Raw genomic sequence first — 3,797 nt, 5'->3', positions numbered from 1 at the left:
TCCAGCCAATATTGTTAGGGCCTTTGCGAAATATCAAGTGACTGTAGTTTCTTGGCCCAAAGTCTGGGTCCTCAATTCTATATCATTGGTCTATACTCCTATTTTTATGCCAGTACCATGCTCTTTTTATTTCTATGGCTTTGTAATATAGCTTTCGATCAAGTATGGTGATGTCTCCAGAGGTGTTTCTTTTTTTTTTTTTTTTTTAAAAAAGAGGCACAATCTTTATTGAAAAGCAAGTAAACATGGTACAGTATGTACAGGTGGCTGGCACATGGTGCCAATTGTATTTGCAGATCTGGCATTCCTTCGCAGGTTACACCTTAGCCACAGCCCTGGCCAGGTCCTGGACGAGGGTAGAATTCAGCTGGGGTAAAGTGCTGATCCTGGCGAGTCTGGACTCGGAGTACTTCTTCTTGATGGTCATGTGCTTTGTGAGTCCGTTGTTCACCATGACGATGTTCTTGGCCAGGTGCTGCATGACGGGGAGGAGCGCCTCCTCGGTGTAGGACAGGTGGTGCTGCAGAGTCGGCGTCCAGTCACCGTTGTCCAAAATTTTCAGGGCCAGGCAGAAAGCTCCCGCCGCAATCCGAGAAGGAGGAAAGTGCACCATGTCATAGTCCAGCATAGTCAGTTCCATCAGGTATTTGGCCAAAGTGTGTTGCTCAACATCGACCTCTCCAATTTTCGATGCTCTGCGAAGGAAGTGGAGGGGCAGAGGACGGCCCAGACCAAAGTTCAAGGCCCTTAGAATCTTCATTTCCATCTGTCTGATTTGGTGCTTTGTGTTGGTGTTGCTGGTGACAAAGGCAAAGTCACCGATCTCTGGTGGGTACATCTCTTCGTATTTGCTCGCAATGAACATAGCAGTGACTCCGACCAGCTGCAGCATCTTCTTGGGCACACAGCTGTTCTGCATGAAGCGGTCGATGATGGACACGGTCATGTACATGGTCTCCGGCAGCAGCCGAAACTTCATCTGGACCTGCACCAGCTAGTCGATCAGAATGGCCCGCATGCCCCCGGTGACTTCTCGACCCAGGAGGTATTTGGGTCGAACCGACTGCTCTTCCTCCAGCTGCCGCAGGTAGGCGTAGACGTCCTTCACGTACTCGCTGCAGAGGTTTGGGTCCGCTCCGTCCTCTGCGTTCACGTCACTCACCGCGAGAATCACATCAGAGAAAGCCTGACACAGGTACTCCTCGGCCGGGGCACACCCAGATGTCTCCATCGGGCTTGGAGACGGAGCGTCCACCACAATGGGTTCGGGCGAAAGTTTTTCATCCTTCACAGGTTCTGACTCAGGCTCAAATTCAGGCTCCGGCTCCGGCTCACAGTCAGGAGCATTTTCCAGAGGTTTCAGCAGTTTTCTAGCTGCAACTTTCCCAGTTGCTGATGTTTTTGCTTCCTTTTTCACAGGCACTCTGGCCTGTTCGCTGACTTTGTTCCCAATGTCCCCGCCTGGGCTTGGAGGCCGTGGCAGTGGCCAAGGGCACACGCTTGGCGCCGGCCATGCCGACTTTCGTCTTATTTTCGGCGCTAATTTTCGTGTTCCTGGTGACCCGGAGCGCCATGGCTCTCCGTCCTTCAGGGCAGCGGCTCGGCGGGTAGAAGCAGGAGGTCCGCCTCCCCGGAGCACCGCGCAGAGCCGAACGCAGTCGCCGAGCAGAGCCAGGGGGAAGCGAGGAGCCAACAGCCGTTCCAACGCAGCACGCAGAGGTGTTTCTTTTGCTGAGGATATGCTTGGATATCCAAGGCCTTCTGCTATTCCATATGAATTTTGAGATCAATGTTTATATATCTGTGAAGAATTATGCTGGGATTTTGATGGGAATTGCACTAAATATGTAGATTGACTTTGGTAGGATTGCCATTTTCACAATGTGAATTCTACCTATCGAGAAGCATGGGAGGTCTTTCCATTTTCTCAAGTTCTCCTCAATGTCTTTTTTGAGTGTTGTTATGTTTACATTGCATAGACCTTTCACTACCTCGTTTAATGTTATTCCAAGGTATTTTATTATTTTCTTGTTGAACCTGTAAATGGGACAATGTCACCTATTTCTTTCTGTGCATCTTTGTTATTTGCATATAATAGGCTACTGATTTTTGTGCATTGATTTTGTATCCTGCTACTTTGCTGAAGCAGTTTATCACATTTAAGAATTTTAGAATGGAGTCTCTCTTGTCTCTTACATATAGAATCATGTCATCTGCAAACAGAGCAAACTTTCTTTCTTTCTTTCCAAATTGTATCCCCTTTATTATTTCTACTGTTTTATTGCTTGAGTTAGGACTTACAGTATTATATTGAAGAGCAGAGGTGAGAGTGAACACCTGTCTCTTGTTCCTGATCTCAATGGGAATTCCTCCAGTCTCTCTCCATCAAGTATTATTTTGGCTTTAGGAGCATTGTATATAGCCTTTATTGTGTCAAGATATAAACTGACCATGCCGAATTTCTCCAACGTTTTGATCATGAAGTCATGTTGTATTTTGACAAAGGCCTTTTCTACGTCTATCTAAATTATCATGTGGTTTTTCTTTCCATCATAGGCTGATTCTTCTAAAACAAAGAGCAAATTAAAAGTAAATACCTGTCTCTGTCTCGCTCTCTCTCATACATATTACAGCCAGTGCTTCCATAGTCCTTCTATAGTCCTTTGGCAAGCCCATTCCCAATTCATTTTCCCAAGTAAGGGTTCTCTCCTTTGGAACTACCTTCAGTGGCCAATGCCTTCTTTACCCTAACTTTCTCTCCATATTTTTGGCTGTAATCTCCATACTTAAATGGTTGGGGAACTTTTTCCTCTAATATAGTAAGAATATTGAATGGATGGTGATCTTAATGTGGAAAGATGGAATGGCCTGTTAGCTTCTCTCACAATACAGGCCAAATGGTTCAAGGTTACAAAGGACATATGAGGAAAATGAAAACAAGATTATAAAAAATGTTAGATAAAAATTGTATTAGGAAAGCAGACACAGCAGATATAGATCCTTGGTGTGCACACTTGTGCAAGGCAGGCTGTCTCTTCTCCATGGGAACTTTAGTCCCTTCAAAATTGTAGTCACTCTCAAGGACTCAGATTCCCCACATCCTTTCTGCCCTTATATGTGTGGGTGTTTGAAGACTCAGTGTGTTAGGATGACAGGATCACTCACAGAGTCTTTAAAGACATCAGAGAGTCCTGAAAGAACCAGACACACCACATCAAATTTGCTCTTCATCTGATCTTGCGACCTTCCTACCTGGAGGGACTGACAGAGGGGATTACACATAAGAACAAAGAGAAATAAAACCTCTTGCAGCTTGGGAAGATCTTAAGTTCCTCTTGAAGACAAGGATTTGGGTTGGAGACATGGTGCAATGGTTAAGGTACTGTCATGCAAAGCCTAATGGCCCAGGTTCCATTTCCCAGTATCCAAATAAAGCTGTATGCACAAGGTGTTGCCTGCATCTGGAGTATATTTACAGTGGTTTGAAACCATGGAGAGATCATTCTCTCCCTTGCTCCACTTCTTTCAAATATATAAATTGATGTTTTTGTAAAAAAAAAAAAATCAATAGCCAGGTACAGTAGCACACATCTTAAATGCCAACACTTCAAGAGGCAAAAGTAGATTAGCCTGAGACTAATTCAAAGACAGCCAGAACTAAAGAAAGATTCTATATTGAAAAATCAATATAAATAAATATATAAAACACAAGGACTGGCATCTCTTGATGGTTCAGAGATCCTTGAAGACCCATGTACTTTGAAAATCAGACTAGATGATAATGACATTATTTGAGA

At 44.5% G+C, this 3,797-nt stretch overlaps 1 protein-coding gene across 1 annotated transcript; it reads right to left on the bottom strand.

Annotated features, from left to right (window-relative positions):
• Positions 1–214: 214 nt before the first annotated feature.
• LOC123457190 (G2/mitotic-specific cyclin-B1-like) lies at positions 215–1,693 on the bottom strand. The gene is given in 2 exon segments (XM_045141194.1): positions 215–1,460; positions 1,462–1,693. Coding segments are annotated over 2 exon segments (1,257 nt in total). The 5' UTR covers positions 1,575–1,693; the 3' UTR covers positions 215–316.
• Between the last annotated feature and the right edge of the window lie 2,104 nt (positions 1,694–3,797).

The sequence above is a fragment of the Jaculus jaculus genome (genome assembly GCF_020740685.1).
Source record: "Jaculus jaculus isolate mJacJac1 chromosome Y unlocalized genomic scaffold, mJacJac1.mat.Y.cur SUPER_Y_unloc_2, whole genome shotgun sequence".
Lineage (NCBI taxonomy): Eukaryota > Metazoa > Chordata > Mammalia > Rodentia > Dipodidae > Jaculus > Jaculus jaculus.
This window is presented reverse-complemented; position numbering and strand designations above follow the sequence as displayed.